The 25,621-nt window shown below is 46.7% G+C and overlaps 1 protein-coding gene across 3 annotated transcripts in view; it reads left to right on the top strand.

Annotated features, from left to right (window-relative positions):
* PNPLA7 (patatin like phospholipase domain containing 7) overlaps positions 1-25,621 on the top strand; it is a 412,399-nt gene that overhangs the window by 269,066 nt on the left and 117,712 nt on the right. For all 3 annotated transcript variants that reach the window (XM_068248745.1, XM_068248744.1, XM_068248743.1), the window contains 3 exons: positions 1,720-1,783; positions 6,667-6,835; positions 11,738-11,920. In XM_068248745.1, coding sequence (XP_068104846.1) covers positions 1,720-1,783; positions 6,667-6,835; positions 11,738-11,920 — 416 coding nt within the window. The remainder of the gene's footprint in view (positions 1-1,719; positions 1,784-6,666; positions 6,836-11,737; positions 11,921-25,621) is intronic.

Raw genomic sequence — 25,621 nt, forward strand, 5'->3', positions numbered from 1 at the left:
GTAACTATTGCTCTTGCGAATAAAAATGAGAAATTTCATGGAGAAATAGCGAAATGCGCATGTCAAGCCTAGTACGAACGACCGTTTCCAATGATGTACTACTTTTGCAAACGATCGTCGTTGGTAAAAATCCGCCAAGCTAGATCGTTCTTTTTTAACGATCTAGCTCGTCCGTCGTTAGACTTAATGATCGTTAGTTGCTTTTTTTTCAACGATCGTCGTTTGAAACGATCGGGGAACGATTGTTTCAAACGACTATAGTCGCATGTGTGTACGCACCTTTATTGTAGTCTAGCCTGCTGTTGAATGACAGGTACACTTAAAGCGAACCTGAACTGAAAATTAAAAGTCATAATAAACATACACGTTATACTTACCTCCTGCGCAGTCTACTCCTCACTTTCTTTCTCCTCTCCTGCGTCCTGTTTGTCCACTGTGATCAATGGAATTCTCTGTCCTCCATTTTAAAAATGGCCATAACAGCTTAAACTGTAATATCGCCCATAGGGAAACATGCACATTACCTTGCATTTCATTTGTCCTTTCAGTTATAACTGACAACATAACAAGTGATATATAACTGTCAGCAACTGATCTAATCAAATCAAAGATAGCTTTATTGGCATGACCAAGATTCATTACAGGTACTGCCAAAGCAAGCAAGGGGGAAAGGGGGACATAGGAGGGGGTGGGGTAGGGGGGCAATGGCTAAGCAGTCTGTGGAAATTGTTTAGGTTTACAGTTTCGTTATGCTCCTCTCAGTCTGTGGTATGCTGTGACATAGTGTGCAGCGCTTGTCACTGGGGATTCCTCTTCTCCCAGTAGGATGTATGTTTTTCTCTCATCTTCTATTGTATGAAAGTCTGGGAATAGTTCCAACAATTTCTTAAAGTAAGTGTCCCTGGTTGCCGTATATTTGGGGCAGTGCAGCAGGAAGTGGCTTTTATCCTCAAGGGATCTATTTCAGTTCTGACAAAATCTTGTCAAAACTGTAAGGAATTAAGCTATGAGTAAGAACCTGTTGGTTCGAAACAAGCCAGCTATATGATGTGTGAGCTCGTTTGGATACGTCCATAATAAAGGAACCTGATTCATAGGACATTGTGCGGACACTCTTCTGTCTATGTTCCTTTGGATTGGCCTGTCCTGGTCCTGCACTGTCCTGGGTGGTGTGAGCGGTTTTCTCCAGTGGCTTCTATGTAAGGAATTTTTGTTAGAAGAAAATGGTGAGATTCTGAGAGGAACCGACTGCGAGGTAAGTATGTAATATTCATTTGCAGGTACATCTTGTGTTTATTTTAAATCATTTTTACTCGGTTCAGCTTCCCTTTAAGCCATGAAGTTTCTCTTGAGTCAGTTTTCTAGGAATCCGTTTCTGTCTTTTTGCTCTCTTGGCTCTCATCTCTCACCATGTTGGATCCACTGTCTTATGCTCTGAACTAGAGACATACAAGATGAAGGGCGCAGTGCATCTGTGCAGTGATAAATGTTTGATGTGACCTTGTCATCTCAGCGCCATAGCGGCAGCCATTTTGTATGGGCAGCCTTGCAGACAGCAGCTCCATCATGCAGGATGTATGGGGGACGGGGAGACCATTAATCATGTGTGACCTGCCAGGTTTAACATAGGATGATGTTCTTCTATCCCAGCAGGACTGTACATTATAATATAGGCTTAGTGTGTATGGATGCATCACTCTCTTGTTACTCTCTCCTCAGGGCCCACTCTCCTGCTCACCAGTGACAACATCAAACAGCGCCTGGGATCAGCCGCTCTGGACAGGTTCGTGTCTGTCATCATCTTTTGTCCTGTCCCTCAGCACACACATTACACTTTACATTGAAGGATTAGGGATTAGGCTTGATGTCGGCTAAGCCTCCTGCAGAGAGACGTCTCACTCTGCGCCATTAAAGGGGAACTTCAGCCTAAACAAACATACTGTCATCAAGTTACATTAGTTATGTTAAATCGAATAGATAGGTAATATAATCTCTTACCCACCCTGTTTTAAAAGAACAGGCAAATGTTTGTGATTCATGGGGGCTGCCATCTTTGTCATGGGGGCAGCCATAGTTTTTGGTTGAAAGGCGGTGACAAGGAGCAGGAGATACAGTTCCAACTGTCCTGTGTCCTGATCACCCCTCCCAGCTGCATGCGCTAGGCTTCAGATCTCAAATTCAAAATGTAAAAAAAAAATAATTGCACCAAAACAACAGAACAAGAACAACAGGATCAGAACTCCCATCATGCTTTGCACAGCATCAGGGGAAAAAAGCCCAGGCAGTTTTCTTCTGTGCAGCTAAAAATGAGGCTTTTATAAGAGAAACAAAGTTCTGATGCTGTGAAACTGTTAAAAGAACACCAATCTTTTTCAGTGCTGCTGAGTCGATTTTTAGTCCGGAGGTTCACTTTAACCCTTTAGCTGCCAGTTTATTTAGAGGCTTGCAAGCTTACAAGTGCTCCAGGCCAATTTATTTGAGCACTTTTTTTTTTCTTATTTGTTACATTTCCCTGCTTCTAATTAGTACTGCTGTAATGTGCATGTATGGCCACTTGTCTCTAGGGGGCAGTGTGAGCCAATAACTGAGGACTTCTGCTTTCAGTTTCTATATTTTCTGCCAGCAGAGAGGCATCAAAGCATTCCAAGAATTTACAGCACGACGAGTTCTGCCAACTGAGGTCACAAGCAGCGCTCTTATCTCAAACGAGATAACTCTGTTGAAGCTGCTAATGGGTTCAAGGCAAGAGAGAGATATGGAGGCTGACAGTTATTCCCTTTTAAATGATGCAGATTGCCTGGCTGTCCTGCTGATCCTCTGCCTCTAATATATTCAGCCATAGACCCTGAACAAGCATGCAGATCAGATGTTTGACTGGATTCGCCACATGCCTGTTTCTGGTGTGTGATTCAGACACTACTGGTGCATGAAAGATCATCAGGACTACCATATAACTGGTATTGTTCAAAGGACAACTGAAGTGAGAGGGATATGGAGGCTGCCATATTAATTTCCTTTTAAGCAATACCGGTTACCTGGCAGTCCTGCAGTAGTGTCTGAATCACACCAAGTCACGATTAGTAACATTCATATTTAGCTTTTCTCCTGACAGACTCAAAGTGCTTGAGCTACAGGCAGCCACTAGGGTGCGCTCAGTAGCAGTGTTGGGGAGTTTATCCTAAGGTCGCCTTACTGAACAGGAAGAGCCAAGTTCTGAACCCTGGTCACCTGTGTCAGAGGCGGTGCCCTTAAAGAGAACCAGAGATGAAGCACCCTCTTGTATTTTACCTTATAAATCAGTGGGAACATGACAGTAAACACTTAATCTGCTCTTTGTTTCATTGTTCTCTGTTTAATCTGACTGTTATCACCTCTGATAGGAATCCCCGATTGAGCACTCAGTCTAGCTTTGCTACGGAAAGATTATAGCGGAGTCTGTCTTCTCTGGTGTCTTTTTAAGCCCATGCCTGCCCCCTTATGGCTCTGCTAGAATGACTCAGCTATAATTATTCCCTGCAAAGCCAGACTGAATGCTCAGTCCGGGATTCTTATCACAGCTGATAACAGCTGATGACACTTTTAGCAGTGAGGATGAAACAGAGAGCAGGGTAGGTGTTTTCTCTAATGTTCCCACTGATATATATGGTAAAATACACAAGGGTGCTTCGTCTCTTGTTCCCTTTAACCAGTACACTATCCAGCTTCTGTGAAACCAGCATGCAGCTGATCTTGTCAGATCTGACAATAATGTCAGAAACACCTGATCTGCTGCATGCTTGTTCAGGGGCATGGCCGTTTGTACGGCCGTGCGGCCCGTGCCGCCGCCTTGAGTGCTGCTGGGAGGGGGGCGCTGTGATGGAGGGGGGAGCCGCAGCCGCGGGGAGGGCAGCCCGACCTCTCCCTCCCTTCCACTCCCCGGGCCCCCCTCCGTGCGATCTCCCCTCAGACTGCAGACAGTGCAGAGTAATGCAGCAGGAAAGCGCTATAGAAAACTACTCACCTCCCTGGTTCCGATCGCTGCTCTCTCGCCGTCAGTCTCCTCTCTCTGCATAGGCGCTGATAGATACACACGCTGCTTCCGGCTAAACAGGAAGCAGTGTGTGTATGTATCAGCGTCTATGCAGAGATAGGAGACTGGCGGCGAGAGAGCAGCGATCGGAACTAGGGAGGTGAGTAGTTTTCTATAGCGCTTCCCTGCTGCATTACTCTGCACTGTCTGCAGTCTGAGGGGAGATCGCACGGAGGGCGGCCCGGGGAGTGGAAGGAAGGGACAGGTCGGGCTGCCCTCCCCGCGGCTGCGGCTCCCCCCTCCATCATGGGGGGCACCTACCTAACCTATATTGGGGCAGCTACCTATCTAGCCTATACTGGGGCAGCTACCTATCTAACCTATCCTGGGGGGCAGCTACCTATCTAACCTATACTGGGGGGCACCTACCTAATCTAACCTATACAGGGGGGCACCTACCTATCTAACCTATACTGAGGGCAGCTACCTATCTAACCTATACAGGGGGGCACCTACCTATCTAACCTATACTGGGGGGCAGCTACCTATCTAACCTGGGGGGCAGCTACCTAATCTAACCTATACTGAAGGGGCATCTACCTATCTAACCTATACTGGGGGGCAGCTACCTATCTAACCTATAGTGGGAGCATTAACTTATCTAACCTGTATTGGGGGCACCTACCTACCTAACTAGCCTATACAGGTGACAACTATACTGGCTACTTATATTGGAGGCACCTACCTAACTAACCTATACTGGGGGCATCTACCTATCTAACCTATGCTGGGGGCAACTATTCTGGCTACCTATATTAGAGGCACCCACCTAGCTAACCTGTACTGGGGGCACCTACTACCTATCTAATTTATACCGGGGACGCCTGCCTATCTAACCTATACTGGGGGCAACTATACTGGCTACCTATACTGGAGGCACCTACCTGGCTAACCTATACCGGAGGCAACTATACTGGCTCACCTATGCCTGGCTACCTATACTGGGAGGACCTATAGCTGGCTACCTATACTGGGGTACCTATTCTGGGGGAATCTATACTGAGTGCAACTATACCTGGCTAACCTATACTGCGGGCACCCATACCTTGCTGCGGGGGGGGGGGGGGGGGGGCAATTTTTACACCCTCGCCCTGGGTGCATTTTAGCCTAGAAACTGCACTGTTCAGGGGCTATGGCTAAATGTATTATTTGTTCCAAGGTCTCCACACAAATCGCAGCTCTCCTGCACTGTGTGCCGTTACACACAGTGATATGGGGAACCATCAGTGGGGAGTGAAGTTCTAGGGGAGAGGAACTGCCACTTCCTCCCCGCCCATAATCCACGTTCTGCTCTGTCGGAGAATATGGCTGAGCAGTGCGGGGGCACAGGGCGGAGCTGGAGGGCGCAGAGCGTAAATCAGGATTAAAAATGTTAACAAATATCCAGTTCAGGGGTCCATTAACATTAGCAAAGATTAGCCTTTGAATCCAGTAGGAAGTAGTAACCAGTAGTTGTTACTAGAGTGGTGCACAGTGAAGAAATGTCATCAGGATATCTTCTTCAACATGGTCTTCTGGAAAGTTCTTGCCGCAAAGCCCAGTGATGTTGACGAACAAGAAGGTCCAGGGACATTAGGGGGTTAATTCACTATAACAAATAGCGGGCCATATCCGAGTTAATGCACCTTATGAGAGTAGCATAGCGAGCGCTACAAACGTATGCCTGCTAATTAGCAATGATGAGAGCTCCACTCATCCCGCCCTGAGCCCCTGCAGGTCCAATCACTTTAAAGGACATTATCCCTTCACTTTGGCCCAATAGGCTGCTCGTCAAGTTTCCTGTCAAGTGACTGGCAGCTTATTGGGCCAATCAAAGTACGGGGATAATGTCCTTTAAAGTGATTGGACCCACAGGGGCTCAGGGCAGGACGAGTGGCTCTCTCGTCATTGCCAAATAGCAGGCATAAGTTCGTAGTGCTCACTATGCTACTCTGATAAGGCATGTTAAGTCTGATAAGGCGTGTTAACTCTGATAAGGCACGCTATTTGTTATAGTGAATCAACCCCTACGTGCTGAATCTGTATAGTGGTGCGGAGGAAAGGGTTGTCAGTCCATTCAATCGGTAAGAAAGGGGAAGGAGTTCTTGCATTACACTGCTGTCTCCATGAAGACCAATTTGTACCACTATAGCAAGTGGTGTAGCTAAGAAGCTATGGGCCCCGGTGCAAGTTTTACATGTGCGCCCCCCTCCCAGGCACTCTATACATAACAATTGATACGGCGCACCAAAACCTGCAAAGGACAACACAGTGTCAGAGGTGCAAGAAGGGGACGGGGAACAGTTTGATAATGATTACCTCTTTTCAAAGTATATATAGAAGTGATAATTACCAGCACAGGACCAATAGAGGGCTAATACTGTGGTTGAGGGAGGGCCTCTTTGGCCCAGAGGCCCTGGTGTGGTTGCAACCTCTGCATTCCCAGTTCCTATGCCACTGGCTTTAGTGTGAACACTGATGGTAGGAATCACGCGCTATAGTCTTTATTTGTATGTTATACCAGACTGTAGGTCTGCTTTACCAAACACTCTGTAAAGGCTGGATTTCCCATGTGTTGTATTTGCCGTTGCTAACCTATGTCTCTTATTGTTCCGCAGCGTACACGAGTACAGACTGTCCAGCTGGCTGGGACAACAAGAAGACATCCATCGGATTGTCCTGTACCAGTCCGACTACTGCCTGACTCCATGGACCCAGCGCTGCATCCGCCAGGCTGACTGCATCCTCATTGTGGGCCTGGGAGAGCAGGAACCCACTGTGGGAGAGGTTAGTGCCTGGCAAATCCTGTACACCTTACGGGTATCATCTCTGTTGTCTCAAAGGGAATGTTCAGGCACAGGCAAAAAAAAAAAAAAATCCAAATCCACTTACCTGGGGCTTCCTCCAGCCCGTGGCAGGCAGGAGGTGCCCTCGCCGCTGCTCCGCAGGCTCCCGGTGGTCTCCGGTGGCGCGCCCGACCTGGCCAGGCCGGCGGCCAGGTCGGGGCTTCTTCTGCACTCCAATCTGTGTCTCACTGATGCGCGCTGACGTCATCGCGCCCGCGTGAAACGCAGATTGGAGCGCCTGGCCAGGTCGGGTCGGCCACCAGAGACCACCGGGAGCCTGGGGAGCGGCGCCGAGGGCACCTCCTGCCTGCCACGGGCTGGAGGAAGCCCCAGGTAAGTGGATTTGGATTTTTATTTTTTTAATGCCTGTGCCTGAACCTTCCCTTTAAAGAGGAACTTAAAGAGAACCCGAGGTGTGTTTAAAGAATATTATCTGCATACAGAGGCTGGATCTGCCTATACAGCCCAGCCTCTGTTGCTATCCCAAAACCCCACTAAGGTCCCCCTGCACTCTGCAATCCCTCATAAATCACAGCCGTGCTGTGAGGCTGTGTTTACATCTGTAGTGTCAGTCTCAGCTGCTCCCCCGCCTCCTGCATAGCTCCGGTCCCTGCCCCCGTCCCTTCCCTCCAATCAGCAGGGAGGGAAGAGATGCAGGCAGGGACTGGAGTTCTGCAGGAGGCGGGGAGAGCAGCAGACTGACACTATAGAGATAAACACAGAAAGCTCTGACAAGCTGTTTGTCAGCAGCTTGGCTGTGATTTATGAGGGATTGCAGAGTGCGGGGGGACCTTAGGGGGGTTTGGGATAGCAACAGAGGCTGGGCTGTATAGGCAGATCCAGCCTCTGTATGCAGATAATATTCTTCAAACCCACCTCGGGTTCTCTTTAAAGAGAAACCGTAAGCAAGAATTAAACTTCATCCCAATCAGTAGCTGATACCCCCTTTTACATGAGAAATCTATTCCTTTTCACAAACGGATCATCAGGGGGCTCTGTATGGCTGATATTGTGGTGAAACCCCTCCCACAGAAAACTGTGAGGACCATGATCCTGGCAGTTTCCGGTCTGTGAACCTCGTTGCATTGTGGGAAATAGCTGTTTACAGCTGTTTCCAACTGCCAAAATAGCAGCTACATCACCTGCCAGCAGTAAAAATGTCACCATGTGATAAATGGCAGAATGTAAATCAGGGATTTAAAAGTTTTTACAATGGGCAAACACTGACTAAATTATTTATACATAATTATTGTAAAAATGAAGCACTTTTGTATTACATTATTTTCACTGAAGTCTCTCTTTAAAGGGATACTGTAGGGGTCGGGGGAAAATGAGTTGAACTTACCCGGGGCTTCTAATGGTCCCCTGCAGGCACCCTGTGCCCACGCAGCCACTCACCGATGCTCTGGCCCCGCCTCCGGTTCACTTCTGGAATTTCAGACTTTTAAGTCTGAAAACCACTGTGCCTGCATTGCCGTGTCCTCGCTCTCGCTGATGTCACCAGAAGCGCACGGCGCAGACACAGACCATACTGGGCCTGTGCAGTACACTCCTGGTGCCGACGGGGACAGGAGGATCTGAGCGAGGCTGCGAGGGCACAGGATGGCTGCTGGGGGCTGGTAGAAGCCCCAGGTGAGCAAAACTGATTTTTTTTTAACAGACTTAAAGAGACTCTGAAGCGAGAATAAATCTCGCTTCAGAGCTCAAAGTTAGCAGGGGCATGTGTGCCCCTGCTAAACCGCTGCTATCGCGCCGCACAAAGGGGGTCCCTTCACCCCCAAACCCACCCCAGCACGACTTGGTCGTGCATTTGGTCGCTCCTGGAGGCAGGGCTAACGGCTGCAGCCCTGCCTCCAGTCGCGTCTATCAGCGGCGCATCGCCGCCTCTCCCCTGCCCCTCTCAGTGAAGGAAGACTGAGAGGGGCGGGGGAGAGGCGGAGATACGCGCTGACAGACGCGCGGAGGTCTGAAGCGAGATTTATTTTCGCTTCAGACTCTCTTTAAGTGTCCCTTTCAAGAGAACCTGTAACAGAAAAAAACCCTCTGAAGGATACTTACCTCGGGAGAGGGAAGCCTCAGAGTCAATGAGGCTTTCCCGTCCTCTGTAGCGTCGGGGAACCCAGCTTCCCCCGAAAGTTCCCCCAACAAGCTTGATAAGGGTTTGCAGGTGTGGAGTATATTTACCTACCGCGATCCTGCACGGGTGCACTAGTGGCCCTTCATTCGGGTTACGTCGGAAATAGCCGAACCCGATCGGATCCGCTCTACTGTGCAGGCGCAAATGCGCAGTAGAGTGAATCAGATCGGGTTCGGCTATTTCCGCCTTAACCCGAATGAAGAGCCGCAGTGCACCCGCTTAGGATTGCGGTAGGTAAATATTTACCACGCCGATGTTCGGATGGTCACTGCGCTGGATTACCGGATTACCGTCCCCAATCCCTCCGAGAAGCAGGGGTGAGGGCCTGAGCCCACTGACGCAGTTGTGCGCAATTGTGTCCGCTTTTCAGCATCTGTAAGTAACATTGAAGTGCTGCTGAAAAGCGGACACAATTGCGCACAACTGCGTTAGTGGGCTCAGGCCCTCAGTAAGTTGCCGACTCCTGCGGGTGATTGGTAGCCCCCCCCATTCTGCTCCTCTTAGTGAGATTACTGTGTTCAGAACCTGTAAATAACAATTGTGACATCAGAGCGCGCTGTTTATACAGATGTAATTCCAGGCAGTTCCATTATAATAATAATTATCTCTATAACCTCCACGCTGGTACAAGCGTTAAGCCTCCTGCTTTGCAATGTATTCCTCCAGCCGCTCCTCATCTCACGTCTCGTGTCTGAGCATGTACCGCGATCCCAGCTGCGTCTCCTGAAGATCAATCCAATTTGTACTTTGTTTCCTTTGTAATTACGTTTTTCCTGCTGCCTGGCTCCGCAGCCCAAGCCGTCACGTTTACTGATAATTATCCAGAACGTGGCAATAAGTACACCCAATTGTCAGCCAAGAAAGCGCGGCGGCCCTGAAAACCCGCACGGTCAGTCGCGCGCTGAAGTTGGCAGCCTCGGAGATCAGTGTTGCAGATATTGGTTTGATTTCCGCGGTTATAAAGTTCCTGCCCGAACATGCGGAAAGGGCACAAAATCCACCGCCAGCTTCGAGTCATTAATTCCACATAGTCAACGCGGGCCAGGCGAGGTCTGGAGGGGCACAGATGCTCTGCAGAACGCAGATTCTCAGGAGATCGCGGTATTATTCGCTGAACCGATGGGTTTTACCAGTTTTTGTCGTATGCAGATCTGTTACTTCTGAAATCCAGGTCCCAGCAGAAATGCCATCAGGAATATGAAATCTACATCTGTTGTAAATGTCAATTGTCTTTCCTGGTTTATAATATTGATAATACATTTAATAATGTTAACGCCCATGTCCCCCCACATCTAATCTACTTTGGATGTGTAACTCCACCCCTTGAACCCTTTATTGTGTTTTTCCCCGAGGGAATTCAGGACAGGGACAGTGTGTGGAGCTGTCGCATCACCACACCCACTTTCCTCCTCCTCACCATGTCACTCGCAACCCCTCCCCCCTTTCCCCTCCATTGCTTGAGTGGGGGGAGATGTGTGGCTGTGTCTCCCCTCAAATCAGTGGCCCGAGGAAGGGTTGAGTGGTGCAAGCACCACATTCACGTTCAGGTCCCTGCATTGACCTGGCGGCTCACCACTGGAAAAAAAAGAGACCCTTAAAGGAGTGGTCCGAGGGGATTAAAAAACAAAATTCTACTTACCTGGGGCTTCCTCCAGCCCTTGGCAGCCCTCCTGTGCCCTCACCGCAGCTGCGTTTCCAGACAGTGGCTTCCCTCTGGTGTAGAAGACGACCTCGCCAGGTCGTCCTGTACTGCGCCTGCGCGAGCGCTGCTGTCATTCACGCAGACGTCGTGTGGAGTGTACTGCGCAGGCACAGTAGTTCTGTACCTGCGCAGTTCAGTCATCGCGACCAAGAGAGGCTCTTGCATGGGCGCAGTAGATGGGCGTCGGCATCTACACTGGAGGGACCCCGGACCAGTGGCTGGAAGCAGAGCAGCGGCGAGGGACATATTGGCTGCCAGGGGCCCCGGGTAAGTAGCTTTTTGTTTTTATACACCTTGCATCTCTCCTTTAAGGCACACATGCTTAACTAAAGTCAGCTGAGGAGGCCGATAATGATCGTCTCAGTCGAAATCAAGCATATGTACAGTGGTCCCAAACCCGCAAGTGGATCAACTCACCCCCCCCCCTCCACACACACATGACGGCCGATCCTATTTTCTACGCTGCCTCCTGAGTGTTGTCAGGCACACATCACTCCGTCACTCTGTCGTCGTTTTAAAGGGACACTTAAGCCATGAATAAAAAATCAGTTTTACTTTCCCGGGGTTTCTATCAGCCCCTCCAGCCGTCCCGTGCTCTCGCAGTCACTCATGGAGCCTCCTGTTCCCCGCCGCCAGCTAGTTTCACTTTCGTTGAAAGGCCCACCCGGCTTGACCATGTGTATTTTTCTTCGCATTCCCGTCTTCAATAGAAGAACACTATTGAGGACAGGAACATGAAAAAAGATACGGTGCAGAAAGCCTGCCGTCTCCCTGTCAAGGCCTGTCAGCGAAAACGAAACTAGCTGGCGGCGGGGGACCGGAAGCTCCGCGAGTGACTGCGAGGACACAGGAGAGCTGCAGGGGCTGATAGAAACCCCAGGCTAAGAAAACTGATTTTTTTTATTCCTGGCTTAAGTGTCCCTTTAAGCCTCTATAAATGTTGGCTTTGGCTCAGACGGTTTGGTTTTGCCGTGTTACATACGTTTGTGGGTTGTGTGTTACAGCTGGAGAAGATGCTGGAGAACACGGCGGTACGAGCCCAGAAGCAGCTGATCCTTCTCCATAAAGAGGACGGACCCCCACCCTTCCGCACCGTGGAGTGGCTGAACATGAGAAGCTGGTGCTCAGGTCACCTCCATCTGAGTTGTCCACATCGTGTCTTCTCCAAGAAGAGCCTGCCAAAACTGGTGAGTCTTGACGTGGAAATACCACCAGACTTCAGAGCCAAGCGTGCCATGGTAGACTCCTGACCTGAAGGAGTTCATCAGGACCAAAACTGGTTCATGGTTGGAGCAGAACTCCCAGTATCAGATCTAAGTTGCATCGTACTCCTAAAGCTGAAAGTTCAGTAACTACTCTGTTCAGGGCCGGGCCGAGGCATAGGCTGGAGAGCCTCCAGCCTCAGGGCGCAGTGTAGGAGGGGGCGCACAATTCCTTCAGTTGTCATTCCTAATTGTGTATGAAGCAGAAAGAAATAAGAAAAGGGGATACATGGCAGTGACTGCAAGCCAGATAACTAGATATTAAGGTGTTGGGGAGGTTGTGGGCCCTGTGGCCCTCTTAGTCTAATAGCAATCAGTGTGTGACGGCTGGGGTGGGAGGGATAAAGGGGCGCACTTTGGTGTCTCAGCCTTGGGTGCTGGAGGACCTTGTCCCTACTCTGACTCTGTTACATAAAAGAACATCTGAAAGTACAGTTTGTAAAATGTATTTATTTTCACTGCAGAGAGCAGTAGAAGCGCTCTTACCTTTCGTCATCGGCAAAGGCAAGAATCGCCCTGTGCCTGTATCTTCACTTGGCCCCCTCCCTCTGCTGCATAGACACATCGCCTTGGCAACAGATAAGTCACGTCAGCAGGAAAGGAGGAGGACAGAGTGTAGGCAGAGGGAGATTCTTGCCTTTGCTGATGACCAGAGGTAAGCAAGCTTCTCCTGCTCTCTGCAGAGAAAATAAATGATTTTACACCCAGAATATTTGGGATTTCTTTCCAATGTTCTTTTATTTAACTAAGAGTAGTTACTGAAATTTTAGTTTTGTGAGTATAATTCCAATTAAAAATGGCCACAGCTAATCCTACACCAATTAAAAAAAAAAGTTCTAGGGCAGTTTAAACTAAAAAGTAGTTGTTTAAGAAGACACTGAAGTGTCTTTTTTTTTTAACCTTGTTTTCGTATGCAGCCAGCGTCATTATTAAATTCCAAGCGGATTTGCCGCAATTCCACGGCAGAACGAGTTATTTATGCCCAAGAAATAGCCCAGCAAAGTTCCACGACTTTTCAAATCGCAGATTTTGCTGCCCTGGGAGGCAGCGCCTGTGCGCAGTAGCCCTGCCTTCAATCCAGTCAATCTCCACCTCTCCCCGCCCCTCTCAGTCTTCTTTCATTGAGAAGGGTGGGGAGAGGCGAAGATCGGTGGATATTGACTGGAGAATAGGCGGAGCTACTACGCACAGCTCTGCCTCTTCCAGGAAGAAAAAATCTGCGACCTGTGGAAGTTTTCTGGGCTATTTCTTGGGCATGAATAACTCGTTCTGCCGCGGGAATGCGCTGAATCCGCTTGGAATTTAGTGCTGAAGCTGGCTACATACGGAAATAAGGTAAAAAAGGAAGTATGATGTCATGCCCATAAAGATGGCCACATACAATACCTTTACTTGAATTGAGTACATTTTGGTGCATCTGTCCAAAGTATCCATTTTTCTCCAGTTATGAATAACATGATTGAAAATCTAAAAAAAAAAATGTTTGGGTCTATAAATCAAGAATTTGCAACATTCAGTTTTCTGAAAACCTGACCTGAAATTTCCACCTCAGCTGATTGAAAAGCATAAAAAGGGAATTCGATGTTGTCTGAAAAAAAAATTAGAACATTTGTATTTTTCTATATAACCAATTCCTTTTTACTCGAAATAAGTGGAGAATTGAATGGGTTTTTTTTTGTAACATGTGTGTCTACCTTTAAAGAGACTCTGTAACCTCAAAAAATCCCCTGGGGGGTACTCACCTCGGGTGGGGGAAGCCTCCGGATCCTAATGAGGCTTCCCACGCCGTCCTCTGTCCCACGGGGGTCTCGCTGCAGCCCTCTGATCAGCCGGCGACAGGCCCGACTGTCAGTTCAATATTTACCTTTGCAGGCTCCAGCGGGGGCGCTGTGGCTGCTTTCCGCTCCGAACTACACGGAAATACCCGATCTCAGTCGGGTCCGCTCTACTGCGCAGGCGCCGGAAACTTGCGCCTGCGCAGTAGAGCAGACCCGACGGCGATCGGGTATTTCCGTGTAGTTCGGAGCCGACAGCCGTCAGAGCGCCTGCGCAGGACCCAGGAAGGTAAATATTACGTCACCGCTGCACGGAGGGCTGCAGCGAGACCCCCGTGGGACAGAGGACGGCGTGGGAAGCCTCATTAGGATCCTGAGGCTTCCCCCACCCGAGGTGAGTACCCCCCAGGGGATTTTTTGAGGTTACAGATCCTCTTTAAGGGAACCTAAGGTGAGAGACATATGTCATATTTATTACATTTTAAACCTTACTAGTTCCTCTGTCTCCAATACTTTTAGCCATAGACCCTTAACAAGCATGCAGCAGATGTTTCTGACTGAAGTCTGACTGGATTAGCTGCATGCTTGTTTCAGGTGTGTGATTCAGACACTACTGAGGCCAGAAAGATCAGCAGGGGCTGCCAGGCAACTGGTATTGTTTAAAAGGAAATAAATATGGCATCCTCCATATCCCTCTCACTTCACGTTCCCTTTAACCATTTCAGCCCGCAGGGATTTTTCACCATATGCAACCAAGCAATTTTCACCTCCCATTCATTCGCCAATAACTTTATCACTGCTTATCACAATTAATTGATGTATATTTTTTTCTGCCACCAATTAGGCATTCTGTGGGTGTTACATTTTGCTAAGAATTATTTTTTTCTAAATGCATTTTCACAGGAATATTAGGAAAAAATGAAAAAAAAATCATTATTTCTCAGTTTTCGGTCATTATAGCTTTAAAATAATAATAGCTACCATAATTAAAACCTATGTATTGTATTTGCCCGTTTGTCTCGGTTATTACACCATTTAAATTTTGTCCCTATCACAATGTATGGAACCAATATTTTATTTGGAAATAAAGGTGCATGAGTAATTTTTGGTGTGAGTTATAAACAGTTAATTTTGAATGTAATAATGTCTGTTTATGTCATTGAAAAATGTATGTAGATATAGTTTTGCTATTTGGCCACAAGATGGCCACAGTCAAAAAAATTTTTTTTAATCCTGGAAGCGATCGCTCTCGCTTCCAGGAAGGGTATACAGCACGGGAAACGTTTTTTTCATTAGAAAGATGGCGGTCTCTGAAAAGAAGTAGTCAGTCTTTCTAACGGGACTTATATCGATGAATGGGAACCATGTTCCCATTAATTGATCTCTGGGCTTACGGGGGGGGGGGCAACACATGCGCACGCAGGAATACGCCGCAGCGCTATAGCAGCCGCCTGGACGTGACAATCACGTCCAGGCGGTATAAATGGTTAAAGAGACACTGAAGCAAAAAAAAAAAGTATGATATAATGAATTGGTTGTGTAGTACGAATAATTACTAGAACATTAGTAGCAAAGAAAGTATTCTCGTGTTTTTATTTTTAGTTATATAGTTGGTTTTTTTTTATATCATTGCATCATTCTCTAATATTTGCAGTTTACACACTACTCAGCATTCTAAATGATTTTACAGAGCAGGCCAGTGAACTTTTGACCTGTCCTCTGCAAAAACAAAAACAATACAGTGCCAGACACTTGAGATAACAAGCTTCAGAAGACAGAGCTCTTTGCGACTTTGAAAGTCGTGGAGCTCAATGGCTCTTTTGCATAGATAACAAGTGGAGTGCTTCCTGCACTGGAAACAATATTAAACTTATGTCTCTGCTCCTAATGTTTTATTTCTTAAGCCCCATCCACACCATACAATTTTTTGTGCGAATCGATTCGATTCAATCCGACATGTCCGATCGGGATTCGATTCGATAGTGTGGTCGAATGTCATTGCAAAACGATGGCAAATCGATCACACTACCGATCAAATTGAATCAAATCCGGATCGGACATGTCAGATTGAATCAAGGTGTAGATGGGGCTTTAGCTGTACTACACAACCAATGAATTATATCATTTTTTTTCAGCTTCAGTGTCTCTTTAACCAGTTGAGGACCACAGTGGTAACCCCCCCTAAAGACCAGGCTGTGTTTTGCATAATTGGCCACTGCAGCTTTAAGGCCAAGCTGCAGGGCCACACAACACAGCACACTAGTGATTTCCCCCCCCCCTTTTCTCCCCACCAACAGAGCTCTCTGTTGGTGGGGTCTGATCGCCCCCAGTTGTTTGTTTGTTTTTTTACAAATATTTTTCTCTATTTATTTTTATTGAAAAATTGTATTTTCTTATTATTTTTCCCCCTGTCCCTCTCGCCCACCCCCTGCCAGCCAATCACGGCGATCGGCTGTCATAGGCTTCTGCCTATGAGCGTTAATTGCTCTCTTGTCCCCCAGGGGGACAGCCGTATCACACGGCTGTCCCCAGTACAGCGCTGCTGCCGATCGCAGCACTGTACTTGTAAATAGACGGCGATCACACCATCTAATAGTCTCCCGAGCGGCAACAGCCGCCCGGAGACTGAAGTGGGGCAGAGCCCCGCCCCCCGAGCAGGAGATGCGCGTGCAACCTGCGCGCGATCTCCTGCAAAATGCAGCCCCAGGACTTGTCCCGGGGCTGCTGCCGTGACCACGCCCATTGGTGTGGGGCGGTCGTTTGCGCAACGCCACTGCCGATCCTGCTTTTTGGCGGATGCAGCATTATGAGGGGCGGCACTTGTTTCTTGCTCCTCTGACTTGACTAGTATTTTAGGCAGAGTTATGAGTGGGGATTCTAACTTCTTGTGCTAGTGAGATGCCACAATTCTTTTTAACCTATAACTAATAGTGTATTTACTCTGCCTAGTTAGGTTTTGTTTATGATGTCTCCTCCTCACCCTATGTCTGAGTCTGTGGTATGTGATGTTTAAGCAAAGAAGTGGTCTTATTTATTTGTTATACATTAGCTAGCGTCCATGTGAGACCCTCCTAAAGTTGTCATTGAGGCATCTAATGACATTTATTTATGTTTATAAAAGAATGTTTTTCCTTCGAATGTCCAGTGTTTATACAGGAAAAAGAAGGCTTATTATTTTATTTATTTATTTATTTTTAACCTCAGTTATAGCCAATAAATGCTATCACCCTGATTCAATAAATAGTATCACCCTGATTCAAAACTTCCTGCTTTTACTGATGGCCAACAAGGTACAACACTCTAATGCTCCTATTACAGGAGTAATAATTTATCAGCTAGGGAGAGGCTTCGCTCCTCCCTCATTTGCATTGCCGTCTATACTCCCCTCTACCAGCTCGATCAGCAGTCTCTGCTACACTGAAGGCCATGTCACCGAATTTACATTTGCAGGTCAGATGGGCAGAAAGCTAAGTGAGCTGGTTGTTATTGGTATTGGCACAGAGGCCCCCATGTGATATTCACTTTGGGTCTTTCCTGCATATCTAGGAATATATGGAACCGAGACCCGCCGTCTATATTGGAGAATTTATTTGTATCTGCAGGCTTCACACGTGTTGAATTTTTAATTTTGCGGTTGGACCCGTCCCTGTGAGATCTCCTTGTGCCTGTGATTGTGTATACATGTCTATACATGCAGTCTGGTCATGTTCCTCTCATTTCGAGTAGGTTGAGCGGATTATACCGTCAGCACTGCACGCTGCTGACATGACAGGATTGATCAGAGATTGGTTGTTAGCAGCTCGAGAGCTCACAGAGAACCGTTAATAAGCTAGATGGAAGTGCATTGTGTCCAACCTGTGACAGAACAGCGGCCTGTGTACTCCTCACTCAGGAGCCCTGACAGGAATCCCGGCCCTGTTCCTCTAATTGCCTCCCGCCTTTCTCTTGTTGCCTATTGTTCACCTTCATGTCAGTCTTTTGCCAATTACCTCCCGGACGTCAGTCATCTGTGCAGAGCAAAGCAACATGTCTGCCGATCTCGGCCGCACCAAGACAGCTGCTAGTGCACAAGGCTAATTTCAGCAGATGCGCTCTACTGACCTCAGACACACGTAGCACCTCCTCCCTCGAAGCTCGGTACACAGCAAATCCTCTCCCATAGTATAACACCTGGGTATTGTACCATGAAAGTCATCAGGCAGGCAGCAAAGTGGCGAAGTGGTTAGTATTCTTGCCGCAAATCTCCCATCCACTATATGATTTGAAAAATATCTTAGTGTATGTTTGATTGATACACATAAACAGGCCTGGATTTACATCACCGGAGCCTATAGGCACGGATGTCCTGGCACCCTAAACTCCCCCCCCCCCCTCCAGAAACCCACAAACCCCCACTGAACCGCACCGCAAGTGTGCTGGCTGACCCAGCTTTGACTTCTCCCTTACCAGGCAGTCATAGGTAGCTACAGGTGTCCCTTAGCATTAGGTAGCCAGCTAGTGGTGCCCTGACTGATGGGAGATCTGGTCAGTTGAATGCTGAGAGCTGGGTGACTAAACAAATTTATGCTCTGCTCAGGACTCTGCTTAGGGAAGGAGGGAGGTGCTAGCGGAGGGAAGTGAGCCGCCCCTCCATCATCAGGCACCTGTAGGAGTGTGCTTACAGTGCCTTATGGTAAATCCGGCCCTGCACATAAAAGAACATTGGGGGAGATTTGTCCAACCAGTACAACAACAAAACCTTTGTAAAGCACTTTTCTCCTGTAGGACCCAAAGTGCATAGGCTTGTCTCAGAGCAGTACATAGTGATGTGTACAGAGGAAAAAGTCATGTGATCATAAATGCCAGACTAAACAGGGGGCTTTTTAGTTTTTGCTTTATATGTGTCCAGGGTTGGAGCTGTCATGATTAAGTTTGTCAAGGCATTCCACAGGGTAGGGGCAGCATGACAGGCTCTGACTCCAAAGGTTTTTAGTTGGACTCTGGTGGTGGTCAAGTTATCGGATCCTTTAGATCTGAGGTTGTGAAGGTCTGACGCAGTTGAAACAAATCCTAGGCACAGGTATTCAGTGCCTAGATCTTGTAGGGATTTGAATTTTAGCAGAGCAAGGAAGAAGGGCAATTGTTCAGAGCGACCTATCCTCGTGTTTTATTTCTTGCCGTCTCTGTCACTCTTGGCGAGATTTTCTCACTTCCTGTAAATGATTTGATACGGGGTCACAGGAGAGCCATAAAAATCCAAAAGTGATTTTTACCCCCTGTTTAAACTATCCAAAACGTCAGGCTTAAATTTATCCGCAGCAAGCTAAAATCACAAAAGCCTCTTTGTAATTGGATAGCTTTCCATTTGATTGTAAAGAGATGGTGCAGCAGAAGAAAGGCTATTAAATGTTCAATTACCTTGTCTGGAGTTGTGCCTGGAGCAGTATCTGGGGCAGGACTTAAACTTCAGCTTGGAGGATGACCCTCTGCTGAAAGTCCCTGGTAACCAGTAAAGTAGCTGCCTGGATCCAACCAGCAGCATCCAGTCAGTTTCCGGCACCCATCAGTGACCTGCTGCTGTTAAAGTGGACCTGAATTCTCAACTTCCTTTCTGCTTTAAAAGATAAGCAACAGTATAACATTTAAAGAAAAACATTTCTTTGTTACAGCTGATACAAATCCAGCAATAAATCTGCAATGTCTACCTCCTGCTTACATGGAAGCAGACATAAGGTGGCCATACACTGGTCGATTTGCCATCAGATTCGACCAACAGATAGATCCCTCTCTGATCGAATCTGATCAGAGAGGGATCGTATGGCTACCTTTACAGCAAACAGATTGTGAACCGATTTCAGCCTGAAACCGTTCACAATCTGTTGTGGTGGTGCTGCTGCTGCTGCCCCCGCCCGCCCGCATACATTACCTGCTCCGCCGGCGCGACTGCAGTCTCCCGGTCACCGCTGCTCCGTCTGCGCTCTGGTCTCCAGGTCCGGCATGCCTCACTTCTTCTAGCCCGGCAGGAAGTTTAAACAGTTGAGGGCGCTCTACTGTTTAAACTTCCTGCCGGGCTAGAAGAAGTGAGGCATGCCGGACCTGGAGACCAGAGCGCAGACAGAGCAGCGGTGACCGGGAGACTGGAGTCGCGCCGGCGGAGCAGGTAATGTATGCGGGCTCTATTGCGTCGGTCGTCGGGCACTCGAACGCCGCTAGCGATGCGCTCTTTACCCGCGGGCGATCGACGGTTATTTTCCGCACGGCGCGATCGACGGGATCGGACGAAATGGATCGAAATTCGGCGTGTAGCGTGAACGATTGGCAGCAGATTCGATCCCAGTGATCGAATCTGCTGTCGAAACGGGCACAAATCGGGCCAGTGTATGGCCAGCTATATTGTTAACATCCTGTATTTACCAATTAGCTGCTCTGCCCAGGCAGCCAGCTGACACATCTGAGACATCAAAGGGAGAGTAATGCTAGGTACACACTATGAGATTTTCTGGCAGATTTACTGGCAGATCAATTACAGGTAGTCCCCGACTTACGAACGACCCGCTGTTACGAACGGCATGGATTCTCTGTTTCCATGGGAACAAGTCGAATTTTTATTTTTTTTAATTGGACTTCGTTTTTGAGAAAATTGATTTAAAAAAAAAACAAAGAAAAAATGGCTTTGAAACTTGTATAAACAGGTACAAAGGGCAGAGGTGACACGGAGGAGGTACAGGGGACACAAGATGGCACAATGTTCCGACTTAAGAACTTATTCAGGTTAAGAACGAACCTACAGTCCATATCTCGTTCGTTAACTGGGGACTACCTGTATTTCTAACATGTCCGATCTGATTTCCGATCATTTTCCGATCGATTTCCAATGGTGGTGAAAGGAAAACAGTCGGAAATCTATCGAAAATCAGATGGGACATGTTGTAAATAATCGATCTGACAGTAAATCTGCCAGAAAATCTCTATTGCGTACCTAGCATGACAGGATAAACTCTCTAAATACACACGCGGTGCATTTCTCGCTGTTTTCTTTCTGTTCTGTGCAAGAGTTCAGGTCCACTTTAAAAACCAATATAAACCAGTATAAGGCCGGGCATACACACTGGTGGATGTGGCCAAAAGATTGATCTCTCTTAGATCGTAATCTGATCAGAGAAGGATCTATCCGATCGAATCTTTCTGAATTCTACACACAGATTTTAAATAGATTTTAGCATGGTATCTAACCAAAGTGTTGCGCTGTTCGATGCAGTACAGCGCTATGGGCCTTCAATCTACCACGGCTCCTAACCCGCTGCTGTTCTATAGATCTCTTCCATCCAATCGACTGATTCCATGGATTTTTTTTCTAGGAAATCAATAGATCGGTTGATCAGGCTGCCAAGTTGGGGCATCGTTTTGTAGCAGATATCGACAGTATCAATCAACCAGTCTTTGGCCAGCTTAAAGAGAATCTGTATTGTTAAAATCGCTCAAAAGTAAACATACCAGTGCGTTAGGGGACATCTCCTATTACCCTCTGTCACAATTTTGCCGCTCCTCGACGCATTAAAAGTGGTTAAAAACAGTTTTAAAAAGTCTGTTTGTAAACAAACAAAATGGCCACCAAAACAGGAAGTAGGTTGATGTACAGTATGTCCACACATAGAAAATACATCCATACACAAGCAGGCTGTATACAGCTTTCCTTTTGAATCTCAAGAGATCATTTGTGTGTTTCTTTCCCCCATGCACTGAAGTTTCAGGCTGCTCTTTTCTTCCTGCAAACAGCTTTGCCCTTGTTTGTAATTCCTCAGTATGTGAAAGCCCAGCCAGCTCAGAGGACGATTTATCCAGCTGATTAGAGCAGCTTCTCTCTTCTCTCTTATCTAAATAACACACAGGCAGTGTGCATAGAGGGGCCAGAAAGGGTGAGTTCATAGCAGAACCACAACACTGAAGAACTTGGCAGCCTTCCAGACACAGGCCGACAAGTCTGACAGGGGAAAGATACATTGATTTATTACAGAGACTGTCATAGTAGAAAGTGCTGCAGTTAGCCAGAACACATTAGCATAGCTTTTGGAACATGTAGGATGATAAAAAACAGGATGCAATTTTTGTTACGGAGTCTCTTTAAGAAGGGTATGATTTGAGGGTGGTTTGAATGCATATTTACACCTCACTAAAGCTAATTGATAGCCTAACTTATTTCCAGACAAATTATCAGATTGACTTGTAATTAACAAATTACTGAGCAAATAAAGGAGAGAAAGTTCTCCATTTCCCCATACAGCAGGATCTTTTCTGCATTGTTTATACAACTCGGTACACTTCCAACACAATCTGATAATTCTAGTACAGCAACGGTAATCTTATCGATTAGCTTCTAAATTTGCTTCTAAATCGATAAGATACTGGAAGTATTAACCCTTCCAGTAACTTGCAAACCAGTCCTATGTTTTTAGCTATTAGTTTTATGTGGGGTTTAATGCTGTTGAGTAGACAATAGATGACATTTCATGCCACTTTAAATTCCCTGGCGTTCAATTTCCCCAGAATTTCTGTTCACAAAGTGATCCAATTAATTTTTATAACCTTTTTTTCCTGTAACTTGCCCAAATGTGTCAGTCAAAGGTCGAGTATGCAGTGCAGGAGAGTATTGACGTGTGTGCATACCAATACTGTTCGCTGCATGTTTTGTATTGACGTGCATGCACGTCAATATTGCCAGGGAGGTTAAAGGCGCACCCCAGAAATAAAGCAATCCTGAGGTACCCTTGTGTCAGATGTCCTCTGGAACACTCCACTGTGTCACATGTCCTCTCAGGTGATCGCAGCAGCCATTTTGTGCAGCTCTGTGGACATAAGCCGACACCTCACAACAAATGATTGTAATATTTCAGTTACTATAGAAACCAATTCTCTTCCAAGCCTCCCGCTATCATGCGAGTGGTGTGCTCACTAATCAGTATGTGTCTCACCAGAACAAGACACAAAGGGCTTTGTCTGCTAATATCTTGTTTGGGAATATTTCGCAGTTTTCTGAGGAGAGTCAGCACTAATTAGGCATATGAGTAAAAAGATGTCTGATGCCGGTGTGCAGTTCCTTGCGATCACACAACAGTCATATCGGAATCCCAGCAACAGCTGTATCTCCAGACTAGACACTGTGGCCATTTTATACAATAATCTGACATATATGTTGATGGTTAAAACTTCATGGAGATGTGAATAATGTATCTCGGGGCAAAACTTTAACCAAGGTTTGAATTTCATCCCAGTCAGTAGCTGATACCCCTTTCCCATCAGAAATCATATTTTTCCTCGAATAGATCATCAGTGGGCTCTGTATGGCTGATATTGTGGTGAAACCCCTCCCACAGTGTGATGTCATGACCATGGTCCTGACAGTTTGCTGTCTGTGAACCTTGTTGCATTGTGGGAAATAATGGCTTTTTTTTTTTTAACTGCCAAGCAAGCAATATCTCCCTCTGTGCATAGAACTCTGTTATGAACATTCCGTACAGATCACCTGACAGGACTATAGATGTCACCACCAGTGGTACATTTCAGAAGGTAAATCAGGGAGAGGAAAGATTTTACAATGGGCAAATAATCTATAAATGAATTTTTTTTTAAATTGTTCTTTTCACTACAGTTCCTCTTTAAATACTTCTGCAGACACTGTATGTATGTGATATAACGTATACATATGTCAGTCTTGGCAATCCGGCAACAAAGTTATAGTCAGCTCACTTACTTAGTTCTTGCTTATCTGATCTGCAAATCTATACTTGGTGACTCAGCTCTTAAGAGGACCTGTAGTGAAAATAAAATAATGAATAAAATTGCTTATTTTTTACAATATTCATTTATAGATTATTCAGTAAGTGTTTGTCCGTTTGTAAAATCTTTCCTCTCCCTGATTTACATTCTGAACTTTATGACTGGTGGCGACATCTTTAGTTCTGCCAGGTGATCTGTACGGAATGTTCGTTACTGAGCGTTCTATGCACAGGGGGAGATACTGGTTGTTTGGCAGTTGGAAAAAGCCTTATTTCCCACAATGCAATGAGGTTCACAGGAAACTGTCAGGACCATGATCATGACATCACACTGTGGGAGGGGTTACACCACAATATCAGCCATACAGACCCCCCTGATGATCTATGTGAGAAAAGGAAAAGATTTCTCATCGGAAAGGGGGTATCAGCTACTGATTGGGATGAAGTTCAATCCTAGGTTAAAGTTCCTCCTTAAAGAAAATCTGTAACTAAAAAAAGTTCCCCTGGGGTACTCACCTCGGGTGGGGGAAGCCTCCGGATCCTATCACGGCTTCCCCCGTCCTCCTGTGTCCCACGGCGGCAGCGATAAAGCTCTCCGAACAGCGGGGATGTAAATATTTAACTCCCGGCTCCCAGGTCCTCTCTACTGCGCAGATGGAAGTCTCCTGTGCCTGCGTAGTAGAGCGGATCCGACAGAGATCGGCTATTTCCGCCTATTTCCGAGCGGAGAGCCGCAACAGCGCCCCCGCTGGAGTCAGGGAAGGTAAATATTGCACAGCCTGATTGTCGGCTGTGCATTCAGTGGGCTGCAGCAAGACCGCCGTGGGACACAGGAGGACGGGGGAAACCTCGATAGGACCCTAAGGCTTCCCCCACCGAGGTGAGTACCCCCCAGGGGAACTTTTTTTCATTACAGGGTCTCTTTAAGGTGCCCATACATTACTGTACTCGATTTGCGGCAAGGATATCCTGCAGATTTGCTCGTAATGATTAAATCTGGCAGAGATTGATGCTGCAACGTGGCTGCCCAGTCGTCGCTTCGGTCGACTTTAGGACATAATCAACTAAACCAATCGATCCGGCATACTGGCAAGATCTCACTGGAAAGCAGTCGGTCAGCTGTGCTGCAGTAGAGACGTTCGACCAGCAGACTCCGGCCACCTGTCATTGTTGACAACCTGCTCTCTATTGGCCGTAATAACCGATCAACCACTCCCCATCACAGAGAGGGAGGAGTCTGATAGGTAGGATGAGTAGGAGCGTGTCCGCTCTCCAGACACTAGAGATCGGTCAGCGAAGTACCAATAGTTCAGCTTGCATGCAAATCGCATGCAGCTTGGACCAATCAAATGCATGTCTCATTTTTTGGTTTTGGTCACAGGACCGTCAGGCAACTGTCCTTGTCTGAAAGGAAATAAATATAGCAGCCTCCGTATTCCTATCGCTTCAGGATACCGGTAGTAGTGTGTAAACATATCCAATTTTGAATGGTCAATTTTATCACCTCCATGTAAAATGAAGGCCAAGAGATTTGGAACAGATTGAGCAGGTAAACTCTCATACTACATGTAGGTGGTAAAATTGGCCATCGGTTGGGCAATCAAAAGTGGATGTGTAAACTGGACTTAAAGGATACCCGAGGTGACATGTGACATGATGAGCTAGACATGGGTATGTACAGTGCCTAGCACACAAATAACTAGGCTGTGTTCCTTTTTTTTCTTTCTCTGCCTGAAAGAGTTAAATATCAGGTATGCAAGTGGCTGACTCAGTCCTGACTCAGACAAGAATTGACTACAGTGTGTCCCTCATTAATAAGAAATTCCAACTATAAAACACTTTCCAAGCAGAAAATGGCTTCTGAGAGCAGGAAATAGGTAAAAGGGGTCAATAATTCATAGATTTGAGGTCTAGCATACTTCAATGAGTATGTTATTGAGCAAAAAACAATACAGCAGTTAACATTTAAAAAGTAGATTTAAACATAAAATAAAACTGGGCAATATCTTAAAAAGTCATTTTAGGAGGAGGAAGATAGATGCAATCATTTATTTAATTAGTTTATTTACGCCTCAGGTGTCCTTTAAGCAAAGAAGAAC

This window comes from Hyperolius riggenbachi, chromosome 8 (genome assembly GCF_040937935.1).
Source record: "Hyperolius riggenbachi isolate aHypRig1 chromosome 8, aHypRig1.pri, whole genome shotgun sequence".
Lineage (NCBI taxonomy): Eukaryota > Metazoa > Chordata > Amphibia > Anura > Hyperoliidae > Hyperolius > Hyperolius riggenbachi.